At 49.4% G+C, this 21,150-nt stretch overlaps 1 protein-coding gene across 1 annotated transcript; it reads left to right on the top strand.

Moving 5' to 3' along the window:
• The first annotated feature begins 7,455 nt into the window (after positions 1-7,455).
• Positions 7,456-10,778, top strand: LOC142090471 (trypsin I-P1-like). Its single transcript, XM_075168457.1, has 5 exons — positions 7,456-7,495; positions 7,918-8,092; positions 8,699-8,952; positions 9,740-9,876; positions 10,629-10,778. Exons 1-5 carry the CDS (start codon positions 7,456-7,458, stop codon positions 10,776-10,778), a joined length of 756 nt encoding a protein of 251 aa, XP_075024558.1.
• Positions 10,779-21,150: the final 10,372 nt, after the last annotated feature.

Here is a 21,150-nt window from a genome sequence, read left to right as displayed (position 1 = left end):
TTTCAGCCGTGCACATGAAGAATCCTCAGATGTGTTGCATCCACCTCTCCTTTCCATTGATCCTGGGAGAACTGGCCTCCAGAGCCCCCAAGTTTTTTTACTTCATGCTACAGTGAAGTGGATATTTTTCTTCTTTTCTCTGGGGATTTTTTGGATCCGGGATTGGGAAGGACTGCCTCAATGCTGGATTTCTCAGCCTACTTCTGGAAGCCAGGCATGTCCTGCAGATTAGAGCCATGGAGGGAAAGTGAGGTTTAGACCGGAGGCAGAGGTGTCTGTCTCACACAAATGTCCAAGCAGTGGGTTTGGGTTTTTCAGGAAGACTTGGCCAAGGACTCAGCCAAACTTCTTTCAGAATGCTGGCAGCATCAATAACAACAGCAAAGGCAATGACACCTTCAGCAGCAATGCAGTGAGTAGTGGTGGACTCTGTGTGGACATGACCCCCAATACCCTTGGCTCAAGAGGAAATGAGGAAAAAAAGGGAGGCAACGATTTTCAGGAAGGGGAGGGTGTAGGGCTACGATGGGACTTCCATAGGTGGAGGCAGACGTCACAGCTCCACAGCAATGAGGGAGAGGAGACTGTTGTATTGGGGCAGAGGTTTATGGGGAGACTGGAGCTCTCTGGGGAAAGGTCAAGATCCTCCATGCCCTAGGGAAGCACTGCGCATGGGGTAGGTCCAGCCAGCGCATTGGCATTCCTGGGAGCAGCGGATTGCAGGTCTCCCACCTCTGGTTATGTGTTTTCTGGCGATTTTAGTTCCTCTCCTCCAACTCTCTACTTTTTCCCCAGCAGACTGTCAGTACCTTTGATGGTAACATTGGAGGATCTGGCAGTTTCTACAACAGTAGCGTAAGTTGAAACAGAGTTTCTGCTAGGGTTAATATTAGCCAGTATCCCCACAAACAGAACGAAGCCCAGGGGTGTCCAAGCAGTGGGGAAGAATGCAGGATAGCTGGATCAAGTCAGGTTCAAAAGGCCAACCTGCCTGGTGCAAAGCTTAAATGGGAATGTTCCAGAAAAATGTTTGGAGAATAGAGATGACTCCTCCACACCTCTTTGGGGGAAAAAAAAAAAAGCCCCTGGAGAAGCTATTCTATGCAGAAGCTGAGCTTCTGGTAGAAGGGGACTGAAGACATGGGACTAGGGAACTGGAAACCTGAAAGACAAGATATTTGAGGTCCGGGAACCCTAGGGACACAGGACCTGAGAAATGGGCTTCATGGAGAGTGGACCCAGGAACACGTGAATCCCGGGATCATGGGATCCAGGGATATATTACCTGGGAACATGAGATCCATGGACAGGACTATGCCATTTCCAACAGAGCGATCTAATAAAAGCCCCATGACTTTTCATTCCCTCTGTCCCATGGCCTCAGAGCAATAACACATCTTTGTATCACCCAGAATGGCTATGGAGAAGCCCAGATTTCTGTGATATTGGAGACCCAGTCTGTCCCCCCATTTGGTTTCAGCCAGCTCCATCACACCTGGAGTGGGTGGGAGACCCCCACTTCTGAAACTGGGGAAGAGCTGGGTGGTCAGCGGTACAGCTGGGAAGGGACCATTGGCAAGTCCCAGTCTTAGACCGGGGCCTTGGTATTTTTTTCCAATCTTATCCCCTAGCATCCGATTTTTGCCTGCTGCCCTTTGTTCTGTCACTCCGTGTAACTCAGTTCTGGCGTCTCTTGAGTTGACCCTGGCTCTTCTTGGACCCTTTGGGCTACAATGACCCATCCCAGCTCCCTCCACTCTCCCTGGGGAGTGTCTTCAACCACCCCAAATCCTCTCCTTCTCCTGGTTTCCCAGCCCCTTCACCGAAACTGGACGCTGTATCTTAATAACCCCCCATAATCCAAGAGGAAGAAGTTAACAACCTGCTATGCCACTTGGATGCTCACAAGTCTATGGGGCCGGATGGGATCCACCCAAGAGTACTGAGGGAGCTGGAGGAGGAGCTTGCCAAGCCACTCTCCTTCATTTATCAGCAGTGCTGGTGAACAGGGGAGGTCCCGGATGACTGGAGGCTTGCCAATGTGACGCCCATCTACAAGAAGGGCCGGAAGAAGGATCTGGGGCCTGTCAGCCTGACCTTGGTACCAGGGAAGATTATGGAGCGGTTCATCTTGAGGGCGCTCACAAGGCATATGCAGGACAACCAGGGGATCAGGCCCAGCCAGCATGGGTTCATGAAAGGCAGGTCCTGCTTGACCAACCTGATCTCCTTCTATGACCAAGTGACCCGGCTCATGGATGAGGAAAAGGCTGTGGATGCGGTCTACCTGGACTTTAGTAAAGCCTTTGACACTGTCTCCCACAGCATTCTCCTAGAGAAGCTGGCGGCTCACGGCTTAGACAGGTGCACTCTTCGCTGGGTAAAAAACTGGCTGGACGGCTGAGCCCAGAGAGCTGTGGTCAACGGAGTTAAATCCAGTTGGCGGCCGGTCACAAGGGGTGTTCCCCAGGGCTCAGTTTTGGGGCCGGTCTTGTTCAATACCTTTATCAATGATCTGGACGAGGGGATTGAGTGCTCCCTTAGTATGTTTGCAGATGACATCAAGCTGGATGGGAGTGTTGATCTGCTCGAGGGTAGGAAGGCTCTGCAGAGGGACCTGGACAGGCTGGATTGATGGGCTGAGGCCAATTGTATGAGGTTTAACAAGGCCAAGTGCCGGGTCCTGCACTTCGGTCACAACAACCCCATGAAACGCTACAGGCTTGGGGAAGAGTGGCTGGAAAGCTGCCCGGTAGAAAAGGTCCTGGTTGACAGCTGGCTGAACATGAGCCAGCAGTGTGCCCAGGTGGCCAAGAAGGCCAACAGCATCCTGGCCTGTATCAGAAATAGTGTGGCCAGCAGGACTAGGGAAGTGATCACGCCCCTGTACTCGGCACTGGTGAGGCCGCATCTCGAATACTGTGTTCAGTTTTGGGCCCCTCACTACAAGAAGGTCATTGAGGTGCTGGAGCGTGTCCAGAGAAGAGCAACGAAGCTCGTGAAAGGTCTGAAGAACAAGTCTTATGAGGAGCGGCTGAGGGAACTGGGACTGTTTAGTCTGGAGACGAGGAGGCTCAGGGGAGACCTTATCGCGCTCTACAACTACCTGAAAGGAGGTTTTAGCGAGGTGGGTGTTGGTCTCTTCTGCCAAGTAACTAGCGATAGGACGAGAGGAAATGGCCTCAAGTTACGCCAAGGGAGGTTTAGATTGGACATTAGGAAACATTTTTTTTACTGAAAAAGTGGTCAAGCATTGGAACAGGCTGCCCAGGGAAGTGGTTGAGTCACCATCCCTGGAAGTATTTAAAAGACGTGTAGATGTGGCTCTTTGGGACATGGTTTAGTGGGCATGGTGGTGTTGAGTTGACGGTTGGACTTGATGATCTTAGAGGTCTTTTCCAACCTTAATGATTCTATGATTCCATGATTCTACGATTCTATGATTCCATGATTCTATGATCTTAGGCACCACAGCCTCCCTTGGCCACTCTCCTCTCTAGATGCTTGGATTCTGTGCTTTGGGCAAGGAAGAAAGAGAAGGCCAGGGAAAAATATCTATCAAGGCAACTGGAGGATTTACAGGACCCAGGGAAATTTCGCTCAAAGGCTGGAGAAGGAAATGTGCATCACAATCAGTTGCTCTCTCGATCAGATTTAAAGATTTATCCAAGCAGTATAGGAACCATCTATAGGGGAAGGAAAGCAGAGTGGATCTCTACCTGGGGAGCCTTTCTGAGAGAGTGCCTGAACACAAAAGGAATCATCTGGAAGGAGATTCTCTGAGGATTCTTTATGTTGCCTAGGAAAGCTAGGTATTTTACTCCCCTAGCAAGCCCCTTCCAGAACTAGGAACCATTAGAGCAAATGTTCCCATGATTTAAACCCCATCCTCGCTTCCCATCTCAGCCTGAACAAGAACAGCACAGCAGCACGGTCAGATAAACCCAGCTTCTAACACACATCTTTGTCAGGCCAGCCCTGACCTGACCCCTCTCATCCTGCTCAAAAGGGGCTGAGCTGCTCCCAGGACTCCCATCTATGCTCCAGCAAATGAAGGGATGATTTTGGGTAACACTCCAAACTTTCTTGCAGGACTTTGGTAGCCCTGACTATCCGTCTCTGGGTCATGGGAAACAGCCTGGCAGATGGCTGAGAATCCAGAAGGCTCCGCGCTTCTCTTTGGTCTCTTACTGGGATTGAGTAGCAGGGAACCATCCAACACCAGGCGGTTCCTGGGAACAATGGAGGTCAGATGGGGTGCCTTTCAACCTCATAGCCCTCAATGGATTTTTTTTTTCCACAAATGTGTCCCGTCACTTTTTGAGGCCATGTAAACCTTTTGCATCCACAAAAACCTGTGGAAAGCTTTCCTGAAAGAGGATGAATTGTCCTTTGCTTGTTTTGAACCTGCCAAACCCCCTGGCTTGGATTGCTGCCCCCTAATTCTTGTACAGGAAGAGACAGCAAGCAACCCATCCTTTCCTAGTCTCCCCAGGCCACTCATAATTTTAGACACCCCTGTCATGTCCTACCTCCTCTGTCTCTCTAGGAGACTGAGAGTCCAAGTCTCTGACACAGGTGGAAATAGCAGAAAAGCAGAATGCTGTGCCCTAGGGGAAAGAGAAATGCGGACAGAGAGGACAGGGCAAGAGGCTGTAACAGAAGGTTTGCTCAGCTGGGGACAGCTGGAGGATCAGAAGCTTTGGAGAATGTACCAGCTGCTGCCAAGCAGGACAGACTTGGGAAGAGCGAATCAGCGGCCCCTCCGCCACAAAGGTCTGTGAGATGTACAAGGACTAGCCTCAGAAACTCCTCTGCTCTATGCTCCTGGGAGGCTTTATCTCTGGCAGCCCACGGTCTCGCCAGGTTTCCCTTTCCCAGGATCTTGCATCAGCCTGGACAAACGTATTTACTTTATCTGAGTCCAGGGTGATACAGCTGACTGAAATACTTGAACTAGGAACATGGATTTCTAGAAATGCAAGCTGCCACTGCTTGTCCATTGCTAATATCTAACACAGTTGCCCTCCGTTCACCAATCCTCCTCCTTCCCGTGCCCGGGGAGCCGCCAGCATTCTGCTGCAGCATCATTGCATTAAATGAGAGACACGTTTGCAGCTGGAGATGTACCCCCCAGAGTGTATTTTTTTGAAAGACCCTGAAAAAAAACACCTTACAATGGGTCTGTGGAATGTTCAGCAGCTTTGAGCAGAAGAGGGTATTTACATTTCAGGTAGAGATTCATCATCTTAAAGAAAGGAAGGAGGTGCAGGAGGAGGTTTTCCAATGTCAACCTGAATGCAAAGGAGGTCTGTTCATCCTTCACAGCTCTCACTGAAAGGCCTGAAAGGCGGTTCTGAAGCAGTCAGTCTGCTGGATGACCTCGAGGTGTGCATCACAAACACTCAGTTTGCCTTCATTTGGGATCAGTTTGCTCCATGAGCTGCCCTGCTGGCGCACACCCTGGCGTTTTGGGATTCACGGGAGCCTCTAGAAGGGGCCCTGAGAGGCAGATAGGTGAATGGGAGGGACTTGGGTGAGGTATGTTCACTAGATGTCTGCCGTCAAGGACTTTGGAACACAAGGGCTATGACTTTTGCCATGAGCTCTGGCAGTAGTCTGGGAAGAGGTCAGTAGTGTCCTCTTGTTGATTTAAGCAAGTAGCACAGAGTCTCAGAGAGACTTTCCTGCTGTTAAGAATAACTGATCAGTTAAAGGTCAGAGTAGGTTAGGTAAGTTACAAGAGAAAAGAAAAAAGTACCAACATAAGGGCAGGTACGGTCGAGCTTCCCAATTCGGATGCTGAATTACTGGATTTTCCTGACATTTAGGTGGATACTAAACCAAATATTAAACCCTGTGAGAAGAAGGAAAAGGAAGATGTCCTTCATAGCCTAGGTGTTACCTAATAGGTTAGTAGAGCTATATCTCGGGAAAAAAATTGTTTTAAAATATCTCATGACAGCCTGTCTCTGTGCCGATGGCGTGCTTTGAATAAAGAAATTATGAATCCACAGGGAGATCAAATTATACACTATTCTAGATTAGGAATTGCTCTTTCTCAGCTTAGTTATGATGGGATTAGATAGCTTTGGTAACTTTTGCCATGCTTAGTACTATTACGGATCTTTCCCTTTTCTACAGGAAGCCTCTAATCCTTATTTGTTTCTCAGTATAAAACATGTTTGCAAGAAAACCGTGCACTGATACCAGTTTAAAGCCCAAGACAAGTCATGCAGGTCCTTGGTGGAGTCCCTGGCCTCGGACTTGTCCTTTAGCATGAAGGAAAATTTCCACCTGGACAGTGCCACTGCATGTGCCAGTCCTCCAGGGCTCTCAAAATCTGGTCAAGAAACGGAGGAGAAAGATTGTTCCTACTTAGTCTGTCATGCCATTTCAGCATCCCAAAGCATATATCTTCTGTTTACAGTCACTTGAGGCTGTCCCATGTCTTTCAGGAGCTAACATGATGAAGTTGGCAGCTGCTTGGAAAACGATTATTCATCAACACATTCAGCTTTAGCAAACTCATCGTCGTGACAGAAATTATCACTCTTTCAGAGAAGGATTTCAGAAGATCTCATTTATTTGTGTTCACAGTATTTTTTTTTCATATACGTTACATCCATAAACATGGATTGTTATACTGCAATTCTTCTGAGGCAAAAATGAGTCTCTTACAGAACATGCCAAAGCTAAACAAAAAACATGGTTCGGTACTTAGGCCGATATTACATATAGATTAGATGAGAGAAACGCTTTCAAAGAGATACGGTGCGCATTCCCACATTTGAACAATTTAACTTGGGAGGTGGGGGGCACAGAGTAGTTTTTTCATACTCACTTATTGAAATTGCTTTTGAATAATTTTATTTGGGAAAACACTGTGTTCTCTATGATAAAAATACACACATTACTCAAGAAAAGGAATTTCCTAAAATAAACTTAACAACACTGGGCGGTTTTGAGTTTTTTTCCAAATGTATAGCATCTTACAGTCCATTACCAACAATATTCAACTTCCGGTAAAAAATATGCATTTTTAAGAATGACACCATCAGCGCAGAGGAATCGCAAAGGAGTTTGAGGGTTGTTCTCAACGGGTGCTGTGCATAAGAATGAGGCAGGCAAACAACTACACATGTATTTTTAAATTGAAGGCTGCCCTCTGAAATAATTTAAAATCGCTCGCTATTAAGATAGGTTTAGGAAAGTTTTTAAGAAAGGTCTCTATTAGGAAAGGTCTCTATCAGGAAAGGTTTATGATTAACTGATATGTTATCTGTACTTTCTACCAGTGCCTATTAATGCCCACATTTGGATGTTCAAATTTTCCACTGTGTACTTTTTGTCTGGAGAAATCCTTGGACTAGAGATAAGGCCACTTCAAAAAATGTATTTCTAGCAGCTCACGCTTCTAGTCTACAAGGCTGGGCTTGAGGCTCTTTCAAGATCATGAACTACATACTGTTTGTCACCTTTGTTGGTGTGGCTGGTGAGCACATTTATTTTTGTACTTTATAAGGAAGCTTATTTTCTGAGCAAATTTGCAAGGTACCCATTGTGGGAAAGTGAAGTCCAGTTTCAACTTGCAAAAGTTTCAAGGCAGAGCACTGCGACTTCCTTTGACTGCTGTCCGTTCATAATAGCTTGTTTCACAAAATGCGGAATGAATGCCTTCATAAGGCATCTTAACCCAGGAATACTAAAATGTGTCCATAGCTTCAAAAAAAGACTGTCTCTCTCTTAAGGACTTGAAGTATAAAGATGAAGCCTCTGGCCCAAGATCCTAAACCTGCAGTAAATTTTTGGACTATGGGCAAGTGCTTGCCCACGACTGCCACTGTGAGTTTTTAATAGAAGTAGAGCCTACAAGTGAGGCTCACATGTTGACATATGCCACTTCTTATCTCCCAGTTGCCTTCCCCATCAGTGCTCCTGCTGCCGATGATGATGACAAGATCGTGGGAGGCTACACCTGTGCAGAGAACTCTGTCCCCTATCAGGTGTCCCTGAATTCTGGGTATCACTTCTGTGGAGGTTCCCTCATCAACAGCCAGTGGGTCCTGTCAGCTGCTCACTGCTACAAGTCGTAAGTGGCAAAAAATACATTCTTCCATAACCTGCTTCTTTCTTCCAGTTCACTTCTAGCAGGGACTCTGAGCTGTGAGATCCAAATATGTAAGTGACTCCATTCTGACAGGAGACAACCAAGGAATGGGCGGCTCATTCAGGAAGATGGGCTGAGGCATCATAAGGGGTTTTCCACTTCTGCAAATGTTTCTGTGAACGCAGAGCACTTTCTGCAATGACAATGTGATAATCTAGCAATGAGTTACAGGCTGTGATTTCTTATAAATTGCATTAATCTTGCTAAAACTTAGCCACTGGAGAACAGGCAGAGGAATGGGGTCAGAGTGATAGCAGTTTGCCTTTTTCCAGCGTGTTTGTATAAAGCACTGTTATATATTCAACTTGTCTCAGCTCAACAAAATAAACCTGCAGAAATTCACCACCTCTCCTGGGAGTGGGCAAATCTCAGTGTGGATCCCCGGGACTTATTGCAGGACAAGAAAGATAACCTGCATGAAAACAGCTGCTATGATAGCGATGTTGAAGCGAGCGCATACGGTGACGGGGAGGTTCCTCATAACCTGTTGGCAGCAGTAAAGCATAGGCCATTCTTTCTCTTTTCCAGTCGCATGCTAGTGCAGCTGGGGAAACATAACCTAGCACTCACAGAATCGACACAGAAGTCTATTAGTTCAGCTAAAGTCATCCGCCACTCTGGCTACAGCTCCGCAACACTGGACAATGACATTATGCTCATCAAGCTTGCCGAACCAGTCCAGCTCAACCCAGCTGTCCAAACAGTTCCTCTGCCTACCAGCTGTGTGACTGCAGGCACCACATGCCTCATCTCTGGCTGGGGCAACACACTCAGCAATGCCAGTGAGTACTCTGTGGGAATGTACAGCATCATGAGGGCCCGGGAGACGCTCTAAGACTTCACAGTTAACTCCAAACAGTACAGGGTAAAGCACAGAGAAGTGCTGTGGGACAGGCCTTCTTGAGTGATCAGTCTGTGTAGGAAAGTAACCATTTAACTGCTTTAAAGGCAAGCCTTTTTAAGGTCCTTCCTCTTGTTTGGTGTTATGCACATGGAATCACTTAAGTCATCCATGTGCCGTTCACCAGGGTGTTCACACTGCCATAAATTTTGTGGCCTGGCGCTATCAGCTGTACAGCGCCAAGCACTCGCAATTTAACTAATGTCAACAGAGTTGTCAGTTCTCTGAGACCAAGATCAAAATCTGTGATTGTGGAGCTAAAATTACTACAAGAGAGCTCCATTCTCTTATACCAGTGGTCAGAGGTGTGGATGGTGACTGGTCGTCTAATCCACCGACGACAACTAAACCTGCACCAGAGGAGAGGGTGGTTTTCCTGAGGCATATGTGCTACAAGAGTAGCTCTTAGCTCCACACTTGCCAATTGATGATTTTCTAGGTATCAGAAAAGTTAATGTGGCTGCAGTGTAGAACAGTGAACCATGGATAGAATCTGTTCCATCTAATCAAAAGGAATCCATGCTGCGATTACTATTCAGAGGAAAAATGATGACTGCTAAAACAGGATGTTCAGTGATTGATTACTTTTCTGCTAAGAAAGATCTTCTCCGGGCTCCGAAATGAACTCAAGAGGTGTGTCTCAACCATCTCTCCCTATTTTCTTGTAGATCTGTATCCAGATACCTTGCAGTGCCTGAAGGCTCCTGTACTCTCCTCAAGAGAGTGCGCCAAAGCCTACCCTGGGAAAATTACCAAGAACATGATATGTGTAGGATTCATGGAGGGAGGGAAAGACTCCTGCCAGGTAAAACATCTGCCTTTCCTTTCCCATATGTTTCTCTCCTGCCTTTTGCTAGTAGAAGAGGCCATCATATTAGAGAATCTGCTACGCTCACTGCACTGGCATGTCTGAATGTTGTTTTTTTGAACAACAGCGGAGGCTTCGGGTGAAAGCTGCTTATTGAATGAGCCTAGGTTTTTTCCACCGTTAGTCTTTGCCCCTTTTTTGAGATAGCGCATACCTCTGCCCTAATTCTCCACAAGCAGACTATACCACCTCCTGCACCTTAGGCTACTGAAAATGGAGGAGTGCTGCACTCTCCACAGGAGAGTCAGTAGTAATCACAAGGACTTTAGAGCTTAGGACACAAACGTTAGTTTTGGACGACTCACTGAAAATGAAATAGCCAGTACGCCAAGATCCAGGCAGTCTGGAAAATGAACACATCTGACAGTTGCTCTGCATTTTACATGTGCCTAGCTCCATGAAAATATTTGGCAGAATAACGTTTAAGACATACATATCCTAAGCGTCTGCCAAGGACCGCATCTGTCAAAAATAGGCAGCTTACTCATGCTTAGCTGTGGTGTCCTTGGAACTAAAGTAAGGCACAGTAGCATCAGGTGTAGAGTGGTAATCAGAAATGACCTTCGTAGAACTTCTGTGTAGAAAAAGCCCAATGGAGCTTGACTCGAATGTCAGTGATTTCCGGGATCGCCGGCTCATCGCTTACGCTGACACCATTTGCTGAATATCTGCATCCTTTATGTGCACAGGGGGATTCCGGCGGTCCAGTAGTCTGCAATGGGGAGCTCCAGGGCATTGTTTCCTGGGGTATTGGATGTGCGCAGAAAGGCTATCCCGGGGTTTACACTAAGGTTTGCAATTATGTCTCCTGGATCGAAGCAACTATGTCTGCCAACTGAGACACTCTCGTTCTATGTGACCTGCTTTTTCTCCTCGTCATTTTTGTCTGTTTTGGGACTGGACATACAAAAATTATCCAAAAAAAATAAAGACTTTCAAGCACCTCTTCTTTGTGCAGCGTTTCTCTGGGAACTTCCACAGGCTATGATATGGAGGACAGAGGCAGGGAATGTCACTCTGGGGAAAATATTTAATATTTGTAGGGCCTCTCAATTAGCAGGATCTTGGAACATTTTGCAGACTCATCTGCGGGAGTCTTTCTGTCAGTTACAGGCAGCCATTTGTGGAGCAGAACATCTTTTCTGTTTATCAGCGTGTACTCAGGTGCTACAAAAGTGCCTAAAAGAGAGGAGAGAATGCGCTGAATCACACAGGCAGCATAGTCCTACTGTAGAAAACGGCAGGCAGCAGCACAAGCGCTCCCCATCGCCCCCACTCCCACTTCCAACAATATGACTGAACATTTCCCTCCCTGAAAGCTCTACTTGGGGAATGAAACAAGCTCTTGCTAAGGCTTGTTCTCTTCATGTACCACTGCCACTGGGGCTGCTGTCTATACTTTTTTGCTCAGTTAACTGGTCGTGCTGGGCTTGCTTATTTTTCCTGAAAGAGTCAAAAGTACAGAGATGTTCCTGGCTTCCGGTTTTAACTCCTCCTAACCCCAACTGGCACTGGAGTTGAAAGTCCATGAAAAAGCTGCCAAAGTTGCCAATGGGCTGTGTAACTGTCTCCTAAAAAAGAAAAGGGAAATAGAGAGTTTGAGTAAAATAAAAGGAGAGAAAAAGCAGAGAACAGGCGAAGCGGGGAGAAATTTAAAAGAAATCTGATACTGGAGGAAAGGGAGGGAGAGGAGAAGAGCAGGGCATGAAGGAACAAATGCCATTTGCTTACAGCTCTGGTTTTGTTCCTCAGGCTCTGGTTTTGTTCTTCGGGTCCTGTTTTTCTTCCTTGGGCTCTGGTTTTGTTCCTCGGGCTCTGGTTTTGTTCCTCGGGCTCTGGATTTGTTCCTCGGGATCTGGTTTTTTTCCTCGAGGGCTGGCTTTGTTCCTTGGGCTCTGGTTTTGTTCCTCGGGTCCTTTTTTTTTCATCGAGCTCTGGTTTTGTTCCTCGGACTCTGGTTTTGTTCCTCGGACTCTGGTTTTGTTCCTCGAGCTCTGTTTTTTTTCCTAGGGCTCTGCTTTTGTTCCTCATGTTCTAGATTTTTCCTTGGGTCCTGATTCTTTCCCTCAGGCTCTGGCTTTGTTCCTCGGGCTCTCGTTTTCTTCCTCGGACTCTGATTTAGTGCCTGGGGCTCTGGTTTTGTTCCTTGGGCTCTGGTTTTCTCCCTCGGGTTCTGGTTTTGTTCTTCGGGCTCTGGTTTTGTTCCTTGGGCTCCGGTTTTGTTCATCGGGCTCTGGTTTTGTTCCTCGGTCTCTGTTTTTTTTCCTGTGGTCCCTGTTTTCTTCCTCGAGTCCTGGTTTTCTTCCTCGTGCTCTGGTTTTGTTCCTCAGAGCTTGGTTTTGTTCCTCGGGTGCTGGATTTGTTCCTCGGGCTCTGGTTTTGTTCCTCGGGCACTGGTTTTGTTCCTCGGGCTCTGTTTTTTTTCCTCGGGCTCTGGTTTTCTTCCCTGGGCTCTGATTTTGTTTCTCGGGCTCTGGTTTTGTTCCTCGGGCTCTCGTTTTCTTCCTCGAGGGCTGGTTTTGTTCCTCGGGCTTGTATTTTGTTCCTCAGGCTCTGGTTTTGTTCCTCAGGCCCTGGTTTTGTTCCTCGGGCTCTGGTTTTATTCCTCAGGCTCTCATTTTCTTCCTCGGGCTCTGGTTTTGTTCTTCGGGCTCTGGTTTTGTTCCTTGGGCCCTGGTATTGTTCCTCGAGCTCTGGTTTTCTTCCTCAGGCTCTGGTTTTCTTCCTCGGGCTCTGGCTTTGTTTCTCGGGCTCTGCTCTGTTTCCTCCGGCTCTGGTTTTCTTCCTTGGGCTCTGGTTTTGTTCCTCGGGCTCTGGTTTTTTCACTTGGGCTCTGGTTTTGTTTCTCGGGCTCTGGTTTTGTTCCTTGATCTCTGGTTTAGTTCCTCGGGCTCTTATTTTTTTCCTCAGGACCTGGTTTTTTTCCTCGGTTCCTGGTTTTTTACCTCGGGCTCTGGTTTTGTTCCTCGGGCTCTCATTCTTCCGCAGGCCCTGTTTTTGTTCCTTGAGCTCTGTTGTTTTTCCTAAGGCTGTGGTTTTCTTCCTCGAGGGCTGGTTTTGTTCCTCGGGCTCTGGTTTTGTTTCTCGAGGGCTAGATTTGTTCCTCAGACTCTGGTTTTGTTCCTCGAGCTCTGTTTTAGTTCCTCGGGCTCTGTTTTTTTTTCCTCGGGTCCTGCTTTTGTTCCTCGGGGCCTGCTTTTTTCCTCGAGCTCTGGTTTTGTTCTTCCAGCTCTGATTTTGTTCCTCGGGCTCTGGTTTTATTTCTCGGGCTCTGGATTTGTTCCTCAGGCTCTTGTTTTTTCCCTCGGTGTCTGGTTTTGTTCTGCGAGGGCTGGTTTTGTTCCTCGGGCTCTGGTTTTCTTCCTCGGGCTCTCGTTTTGTTCCTTGGGCTATGTTTTTTCTTCCTTGGTCTCTGATTTTCTTCCTCCGGCTCTGTTTTTTTTCCTCGTGGGTTGGTTTTTTTCCTTGAGCTCTAGTTTTCTTCCTTGGGTCTGGTTTTTTTCCTCGCGCTCTGGTTTTCTTCCTCGGGCTCTGGTTTTCTTCCTTGGGCCTTGGTATTTTTCCTCGAGGGCTGGATTTGTTCATCGGGCTCTGGTTTTGTTCCTCGGACTCTAGTTTTGATCCTAGGGCTCTAGGTTTGTTCCTCAAGGGCTAATTTTCTTCCTCGGGCTCTGGCTTTCTTCCTCAGGCTCTCGTTTTCTTCCCCGGTGTCTGGTTTTGTGCCTCGGGCTCTGGTTTTGTTCCTCGTGCTCTGTTTTTTTTCCTTGGGCTCTGGTTTTCTTCCTCGGGCTCTGGTTTTCTTCTTCGGGCTCTTGTTTTGTTCCTTGGCCTCTGGTTCTCTTCCTCGGGCTATGGCTTTGTTCCGCGAGCTCTGGTTTTGTTCCTCGAGCTCTGCTTTTGTTCCTCAGGCTCTGTTTTTTTTCCTTGGGCTCTGGTTTTCTTCCTCAGGCTCTGTTTTTTTTCCTCGGGCTCTGGTTTTCTTCCTCGCACTCTGGTTTTGTATCCTCAAGGGCTGGTGTTGTTCCTCGGGCTCTGGTTTTGTTTCTTGCCTCTTGTTTTTCTCCTCGGGCTCTCGTTTTATTCCTCTGGCTCTGGTTTTTTTCCTCGGGTTCTGGGTTTTTTCCTCAGGCTCTGGTTTTTTTCCTCGGGCTCTGATTTTCTTCTTCAGGCTCTGTTTTTTTTCCTTGGGGTCTGTTTTTTTTTCTCGGGCTCTGGTTTTATTCCTCGGTCCCTGGTTTTGTTCTTCAAGGCCTGGTTTTGTTCCTTGGGCACTCGTTTTGTTTCTTCGGCTGTCGTTTTTCTCCTCGGGCTCTGGTTTTGTTCCTCGGGCTCTGGTATTTTTCCTGGAGCTCTCGTTTTCTTCCTCGGGCTCTCGTTATATTCCTCTGGCTATGGTTTTGTTCCTCGAGCTCTGGTTTTCTTCCTTGGGCTCTGGTTTTGTTTCTCGGGCTCTGCTCTACTACCTTGGGCTCTTTTTTTTTCCTTGGCTGTGGTTTTGTTCCTCGGACTCTGGTTTTGTTCCTCGAGCTGTGGTTTCGTTCCTCGGGCTCTGGTTTCTTTCCTCGGGTTCTGTTTTTTTCCCTCGGGGTCTGGTTTTCTTCCTTGGCCTCTGGTTTTGTTCCTCGAGCTGTGGTTTCGTTCCTCAGGCTCTGGTTTTTTTCCTTGTGCCCTGGTATTTTTCCCTCGGGGTCTGGTTTTCTTCCTCAGGCTCTAGTTTTGTTCCTCGGGCTCTGGTTTTGTTTCTCGGGCTCTAGTTTTCTTCCTTGGGCTCTAGTTTTATTCCTCGGGTCTGGTTTTGTTCCTTGGGATCTGGTTTTTTTCCTCGGGCTCTCGATTTCTTCCTCGCGCTGTGATTTTGTTGCTCGGGCTCTGGGTTTTTTCCTCGGGCTCTGGTTTTGTTCCTTGGGCTCTGGTTTTGTTTCTCAGGCTCTGGTTTTGTTCCTCGATCTCTGGTTTAGTTCCTCGGGCTCTGATTTTTTTCCTCAGGACCTGGTTTTTTTCCTCGGTTCCTGGTTTTTTACCTCGGGTTCTGGTTTTGTTCCTCGGGCTCTCATTCTTCCGCAGGCCCTGTTTTTGTTCCTTGAGCTCTGTTGTTTTTCCTAAGGCTGTGGTTTTCTTCCTCGAGGGCTGGTTTTGTTCCTCGGGCTCTGGTTTTGTTTCTCGAGGGCTAGATTTGTTCCTCAGACTCTGGTTTTGTTCCTCGAGCTCTGTTTTAGTTCCTCGGGCTCTGGTTTTTTTCCTCGGGCCCTGCTTTTGTTCCTCGGGGCCTGCTTTTTTTCCTCGAGCTCTGGTTTTGTTCTTCCTGCTCTGATTTTGTTCCTCGGGCTCTGGTTTTATTTCTCGGGCTCTGGATTTGTTCCTCAGGCTCTTGTTTTTTCCCTCGGTGTCTGGTTTTGTTCTGCGAGGGCTGGTTTTGTTCCTCGGGCTCTGGTTTTCTTCCTCGTGCTCTGTTTTTTTTCCTGGGGCTCTGGTTTTGTTCCTCGGGCTCTGGTTTTGTTCCTCAGGCTCTGGTTTTATTCCTCGAGCTCTAGTCTTGTTCCTCAAGGGCTTGTTTTCTTCTTCGGGATCTCGTTTTGTTCCTAGAGCTCTGGTTTTGTTCCTCAGACTCTGGTTTTCTTTCTCGGGCTCTGGTTTTCTTCCTTGGGCTCTAGTTTTATTCCTCGGGCTCTGGTTTTCTTCCTCAGGCTCTGGTTTTCTGCGTCGGACTCTGGTTTTCTTCCTCGGGCTCTAGTTTTGTTCCTCGAGCTCTGGTTTTGTTTCTCGGGCTCTGGTTTTATTTCTCGGGCTCTGGATTTGTTCCTCAGGCTCTCGTTTATTTCCTCGGTGTATGGTTTTGTTCTGCCAGGGCTGGTTTTGTTCCTGGGGCTCTTGTTTTATTCCTCGAGGACTGGTTTTGTTCCTCAGGCTCTGGTTTTGTTCCTCGGGCTCTGGTTCTCTTCCTCGGGCTCTCGTTTTTTCCTCGGGCTCTGGTTTTCATCCTCGGGCCCTGGTATTTTTCCTCGACGGCTGGATTTTTTCCTCGGGCTCTGGTTTTGTTCCTCGGGCTCTGGTTTTATTCCTCAGGCTCTAGTTTTGTTCCTCAAGGGCTGGTTTTCTTCCTCGGGCTCTGGTTTTCTTCTTCAGGCTCTGGTTTTGTTCCTCTGGCTCTCGTTTTCTTCCTCGGGTACTTATTTTGTTCCTCGTGCTCTGGTTTTTTTCCTCGGGCTCTGGTTTTGTTCGTCGGGTTATGTTTTTTTTCCTCGGGCCATGGTTTTGTTCCTTGAGCTCTGGTTTAGTTCCCTGGGCTCTGGTTTTGTTCCTCGGACCTTGGATTTTTTTCTCGGGTCATGGTTCTTTTCCTCGGGCTCTGGTTTTTCTTCTCCGGCTCTCATTTTCTTCCTCGGGCTCTGGTTTTGTTCCTCGACGGCTGGATTTGTTCCTCGGCGTCTGGTTTTTTTCCTCGGGCTCTGGTTTTCTTCCTCGGGCTCTGCTTTAGTTCCTCGGGTCTTGGTTTTCTCCCTAGGGCTCTGCTTTAGTTCCTCGGGTCTTGGTTTTCTCCCTAGGGCTCTGATTTTATTCCTGAGGCTCTGGTTTTTTTTCTCGAGGGCTGGTTTTCTTCCTCAGGCTCTGATTTTCTTCCTCTTGCTCTGCTTTACATCCTCGAGGGCTGGTTTTGTTCCTCATGCTCTGGGTTTCTTCCCTGGGCTCTTGTTTTTTTCCTCGGGCTCTGGTTTTGTTGCTCGGACTCTGGTTTTTTTCCTCTGGCTGTGGACCCTAACTCTTTCGCCACCACCCTCCACATGGGTCTTAGGCACTGAGGTAGATTGGAATCAAGGTTGATGATGGCCCTCACATTCCCTTGGCAAAGCCATCTCAGCCCCACCAAAACTGGGGCTCTGTGTCTCTTCTCTCACCTAACCACACCCTAGCCTTCAGCTTCATAAGGGCAAAAGACATTTGCGGCCAACCTCCACATGGGCCTTAGGCACTGAAGTAGCCAGGAATCAAGGTTGATGCTGGCCCTCACGATCTCTTGGCTGGCCCTTCCCAGCCCTACCAACACCGGGGCTCTGTGTCTGTTCTCTTAGCTAACCTCGACGTATCCCTTGCCCTCCTCAGAGTCAAGCTCCTAAGAGACCACCCTCCATATTGGCCTTAGGCACTGAGGTAGCCAGGAATCAAGGTTGATGCTGGCTCTCACCTTCCCTTGGCAGCCCATCCGCAGCCCCACCAACACCTGCCCCTTCTTTTTCGTCTCCCACCTTAAACATCAACCTACATCTTACCTTCATCAGAGCCAGGGTCTGAAATGACTACCCACTAGATGGCGCTCCAACACAGATGGAACAAAGATTGACTGTTTGTTGAACTCGCCTGCCCTGGCAGCCCTTCGAGGTCCCCACCAACACCGTGGCTCTGTGTCTGTTCTTTCACCTATCCTCGACATATCCCTTGCCCTCATGAGAGCAAAGCTCCGAAGCAGCCACCCACCTGATGGGTCTCAGGCCCTGAACTAGCCAGGAATCGAGGTTGATGCTGGCCCTCACGATCTCTTGGCTGGCCCTTCTCAGCGCTACCAACACCGGGGCTCTGTGTCTGTTCTCTTAGCTAACCTCGACGTATCCCTTGCCCTCCTCAGAGTCAAGCTCCTAAGAGACCACCCTCCATATTGGCCTTAGGCACTGAGGTAGCCAGGAATCAAGGTTGATGCTGGCTCTCACCTTCCCTTGGCAGCCCATCCGCAGCCCCACCAACACCTGCCCCTTCTTTTTCGTCTCCCACCTAAACATCAACCTACATCTTACCTTCATCAGAGCCAGGGTCTGAAATCACTACCCACTAGATGGCGCTCCAACACAGATGGAAGAAAGATTGACTGTTTGTTGAACTCGCCTGCCCTGGCAGCCCTTCGAGGTCCCCTCCAACACAGGGGCTCTGTGTCTGTTCTTTCACCTATCCTCGACATATCCCTTGCCCTCATCAGAGCAAAGCTCCAAAGCAGCCACCCACCTGATGGGTCTCAGGCCCTGAGGTAGCCAGGAATCAAGGGTGATGCTGGCCCTCACGATCTCTTGGCAGCCCCCTCTCAGCCCCACCAGTACCGGGGCTCTGTGTCTGTTGTCTCAGGTAACTTCGACGTATCCCTTACCGTCATCAGAGCCAAGCTCCGAAGCGACCACCCTCGACGTGGGCCTTAGGCACTGAGGTAGCCTGGAATCAAGGTTGATGCTGGCCCTCACGATCTCTTGGGAGCCCATCCGCAGCCCCACCAACACCTTCCCCCTTCTTTTTCGTCTCCCACCTAAACATCAACCTACATCTTACCTTCATCAGAGCCAGGGTCTGAAATCACTACCCACTAGATGGCTCCTAACACAGATGGAACAAAGATTGACTGTTTTTTTGAACTCGCCTGCCCTGGCAGCCCTTTAAGGTCCCCACCAACACCGGGGCTCTGTGTCTGTTCTTTCACCTATCCTTGACATATCCCTTGCCCTCATCAGAGCAAAGCTCCGGAGCAGCCACCCACCTGATGGGTCTCAGGCCCTGAGGTAGCCAGGAATCGAGGTTGATGCTGGCCCTCACGATCTCTTGGCAGCCCCTTCTCAGCCCTACCAATATCGGGGCTCTGTGTCTGTTCCTTCAGGTAACATCGACGTACCACTAACCGTCATCAGAGCCAAGCTCCGAAGCGGCCACCCTCGACGTAGGCCTTAGGCACTGAGGTAGCCTGGAATCAAGGTTGATGCTGGCCCTCACCTTCCCTTGACAACCCCATCTCAGCCCCACCAACACTGGGGCTCTGTGTCTCTTCTCCCACCTAACCTCACCCTAGCCCTGACCCTCATCAGGGCCTAGCTCCTTAGCGGCCAACCTCCACATGGGCCTTAGGCACTGCGGTAGCTAGGCATCAAGGTTGATGCTGGCCCTCACGATCTCTTGGCAGTCCCTTCTCAGCCCTACCAATATCAGGGCTCTGAGTCTGTTCCTACAGGTAACCTCGACGTATCCCCAACCGTCATCAGAGCCAAGCTCCGAAGCGACCACCCTCCACGTGGGGCTCAGGCACAGAAGTAGCCAGGAATCAAGGTTGATGCTGGCCCTCACGATCTCTTGGGAGCCACACCAACACCGGGTCTCTGTGTCTTTTCTTCCACCTATCCTCGAAATATCCCTTATCCTCATCAGAGCCAAACTCCGTAGCGGCCACCCTCCACATGGGGCTTAGGCACTGAGGTAGCCAGGAATCAAGGGTGATGCTGGCCCTCACGATCTCTTGGCAGCCCCTTCTCAGCCCTACCAATATCGGGGCTCTGTGTCTGTTCCTTCAGGTAACATCGACGTATCCCTAGCCATCATCAGAGCCAAGCTCCGAAGCGGCCACCCTCGACGTGGGCCTTAGGCACTGAGGTAGCCTGGAATCAAGGTTGATGCTGGCCCTCACCTTCCCTTGACAACCCCATCTCAGCCCCACCAACACTGGGGCTCTGTGTCTCTTCTCCCACCTAACCTCACCCTAGCCCTGACCCTCATCAGGGCCTAGCTCCTTAGCGGCCACCCTCCACATGGGCCTTAGGCACTGAGGTAGCCAGGAATCAAGGGTGATGCTGGCCCTCACGGTCTCTTGGCAGCCCTACCAACACCGGGGCTCTGTGTCTGTTCCTTCAGGTAACCTCGACGTATCCCTTGCCCTCCTCAGAGTCAAGCTCCTAAGAGACCACTCTCCATATGGGCCTTAGGCACTGAGGTAGCCAGGAATCAAGGTTGATGCTGGCTCTCACCTTCCCTTGGCAGCCCATCCGCAGCCCCACCAACACCTGCCCCCTTCTTTTTCGTCTCCCACCTAAACATCAACCTACATCTTACCTTCATCAGAGCCAGGGTCTGAAATCACTACCCACTAGATGGCGTCCCAACACAGATGGAACAAAGATTGACTGTTTGTTGAACTCGCCTGCCCTGGCAGCCCTTCGAGGTCCCCACCAACACCGGGGCTCTGTGTCTGTTCTTTCACCTATCCTCGACATATCCCTTGCCCTCATCAGAGCAAAGCTCCGAAGCAGCCACGCACCTGATGGGTCTCAGGCCCTGAGGTAGCAACGAATCAAGGCTGATAATGGCCCTCACGATCTCTTGGCATCCCCATCTCAGCCCATCAGCATTGGGCTCTGTGTCTCTTCTCCCACCTAACCTCAACCTAGCCCTGACCCTCATCAGAGCAAAACTCCTTTGCGGCCACCCTCCACATGGGACTTAGGCACTGAGGTAGCCAGGAATCAAGGTTGATGCTGGCCCTCACGATCGCTTGACAGACCCTTCTCAGCCCCACCAACACCGGGCTCTGTGTCTTTTCTCCCACTTATCCTCGATCTATCCCTTATCCTCAGCAGAGCCAAGCTCCGAGGCACTACCCTCAACATGGGACGTAGGCACTGAGGAAGCCAGGAATCAAGGTTGATGATGGCCCTCACTATCTCTTGGCATCCCCATCTCAGCCCCACCAACATTGGGGCTCTGTGACTCTTCTCCCACCTAACCTCACCCTAGCCCTGACCTTCATCAGGGCCTAGCTCCTTAGCGGCAAACCTAAACAAGGGCCTTAGGCACTGAGGTAGTCAGGAATCAAGGGTGATGCTGGCCCTCACGATCTCTTGGCTGGCCCTTCTCAGCCCTACCAATATCGGGGCTCTGTGTCTGTTCCTTTAGGTAACCTCGACGTATCCCTAACCGTCATCAGAGCCAAGCTCCGAAGCGGCCACCCTCGACGTGGGCCTTAGGCACTGAGTTAGCCAGGAATCAAGGGTGATGCTGGCCCTCATGATCTCTTGGCTGGCCCTTCTCAGCGCTACCAACACCGGGGCTCTGTGTCTGTTCTCTTAGCTAACCTCGACGTATCCCTTGCCCTCCTCAGAGTCAAGCTCCTAAGAGACCACCCTCCATATGGGCCTTAGGCACTGAGGTAGCCAGGAATCAAGGTTGATGCTGGCCCTCACGATCTCTTGGCTGGCCCTTCTCAGCCCTACCACAACGGGGGCTCTGTGTCTGTTTTCTTAGCTAACCTCGACGTATCCCTTGCCCTCCTCAGAGTCAAGTTCCTAAGAGACCACCCACCATATGGGCCTTAGGCACTGAGGTAGCCAGGAATCAAGTTTGATGCTGGCCCTCACGATCTCTTGGCAGCCCCTTCTCAGCCCTACCAATATCGGGGCTCTGTGTCTGTTCCTTCAGGTA

This window comes from Calonectris borealis, chromosome 1 (genome assembly GCF_964195595.1).
Source record: "Calonectris borealis chromosome 1, bCalBor7.hap1.2, whole genome shotgun sequence".
NCBI classification, from domain to species: domain Eukaryota; kingdom Metazoa; phylum Chordata; class Aves; order Procellariiformes; family Procellariidae; genus Calonectris; species Calonectris borealis.
Note: the sequence above shows the minus strand (reverse complement) of the source record. Positions and strands in the feature narration are given on the sequence as shown.